The sequence below is a fragment of the Otolemur garnettii genome, unplaced genomic scaffold (genome assembly GCF_000181295.1).
Source record: "Otolemur garnettii isolate 467f Iridium unplaced genomic scaffold, OtoGar3 scaffold00043, whole genome shotgun sequence".
Classification (NCBI taxonomy): Eukaryota; Metazoa; Chordata; class Mammalia; order Primates; family Galagidae; genus Otolemur; species Otolemur garnettii.
The window spans coordinates 10795758-10797331 of NW_003852438.1; the positions used below are offsets into that span (position 1 = coordinate 10795758).

General features: G+C 47.3%; 1 protein-coding gene across 4 annotated transcripts in view; it reads right to left on the reverse strand.

Moving 5' to 3' along the window:
* The window catches only part of PAN2 (PAN2 poly(A) specific ribonuclease subunit), a 25098-nt gene that overhangs the window by 1204 nt on the left and 22320 nt on the right, over positions 1–1574 (reverse strand). For 3 of the 4 annotated variants that reach the window (XR_002773577.1, XM_012805578.1, XM_023513562.1), the window contains one exon: positions 914–1111. Coding sequence is in view for 3 of the 4 variants with exons in the window: in XM_012805578.1 (XP_012661032.1) it covers positions 914–1111 (198 nt within the window). In the remaining variant the exon portion in view is untranslated. Of the gene's footprint in view, positions 1–913; positions 1144–1574 lie in introns of those variants that run through there. The other variant, XM_023513563.1, reaches the window with a different exon arrangement.

The window sequence follows — 1574 nt, forward strand, 5'->3', positions numbered from 1 at the left end:
TTTTTTTTTTTTTTTCAGAGAATAGGTTTCACTGTTGCTCAGGCCAGTCTGAAACTCCTGAGCTCAGGCAATCTACCTGTCTTGGCCTCCAAGAGTGCTAGGATTAACGGTGTGAGCCACTGTGCCCAGCGGAAAATTTTGTTTTTTGAGACAGGGTTTCACTGTGTCACCCTTGGTAGAGTGCTGTGGCATCACAGCTCACAGCAACCTCAAACTCTTGGGCTCAAGAGATTCTCTGGCCTCAGGCTCCCAAGTAGCTAGGACTACAGGCGCCTGCTACAATGCCTGACTATTTTTTTATTGTTGTTCTAATTGTCATTGTTGTTTGGCAGGCCTGGGCTGGGTTCAAATCCACTAGCTCCGGTATATGTGGCCAGCACCCTAACCGCTGAGCCATGGGTGCTGAGCCTCAGCGAAAAGTTCTGATAATAACAATCTATTTCACTGAGTGTTAGGAGGATTGAATCCTTTCTAAACTGTTAAGTGTTTTATTTTTTATTTTTGAGACAGGAGCCTCAAGCTGTCTCCCTGGGTAAAGTGCCATGGCATCACAGCTCACAGCAACCTCCAACTCCTGGGCTCAAGCGAGTCTCCTGCCTCCACCTCCCAAGTAGCTGGGACCCTAGGCGCCTGCCACAACACCGGCTATTTTTTTTTTTTTTATGGTTGCAGCCATCATTGTTGTTTGGCAGGCCGGACTGGATTAAAACCCGCCACCTTGGGTATACATGGCTGGCACCTTAGCCACTTGAGCCACAGGCACTGAGCCTGTTAAGTGTTTTATAAATAAATATAAGGTAGGGGTGCTATTGCTATTGTCATTATCCACATTATTATTGTGGTGGGTATAATCTCCATATATGTGATCAAAATCCACCTCGTCCAGATTCCCTTTTCCCTTCCCCAGTCTTACTCTTGGGACTTGTCTGGCCCTCAGGCTCAGGCACCTTCCAGTCCATCTTTCGGCCTTTCTCATAAAGACCCTTGAGCACCTTGTGGAAAGACTCAGGCTCAGTGCCATTCTTGCTTAGCTCCAGATACTTTCGGTAGAGCTGAAGGGCTGTACGGGCATCCTCAATACTGTCATGAGTCTCCCCTTGAATCTTCAGGTCTGAGATAAGTAGAGGTGGAATATTTTGGGACCTAGCAAAGGGAGGTAGAAAGATGTTCCCCTACTCCTACCCCTGACTCCCAGAAAACAACAATAAAAAACCTGACTTCCCTTAAGGGAAAGAGTTAAACACCTTCCCTAGTGCAAAGAAGGGACCACTAATTCAGAGTCTTCCCTAGTACCACTTAGTCCTCCAACACTTTTAACTTTGTCACCCTGGGTAGAGTGCCATAGTGTCTTAGCTCACAGCAACCTTAAATGCTTGGGCTCAAGTGATCCTCCTGCCTCAGCCTCCCAAGTTAGCTGGGACTACAGGCCCCCAAAATGCCAGGCTAATCTCTCTATTTTTAGTATAGACAGGTCTCATTCTTATTCAGGCTGCACTCAAAATCCTGAGCTCAAGAGATCCTCCTGCCTTAGCTTCCCAGAGTGCTAGGATTACAGGCATGAGCCACTGTGCCCA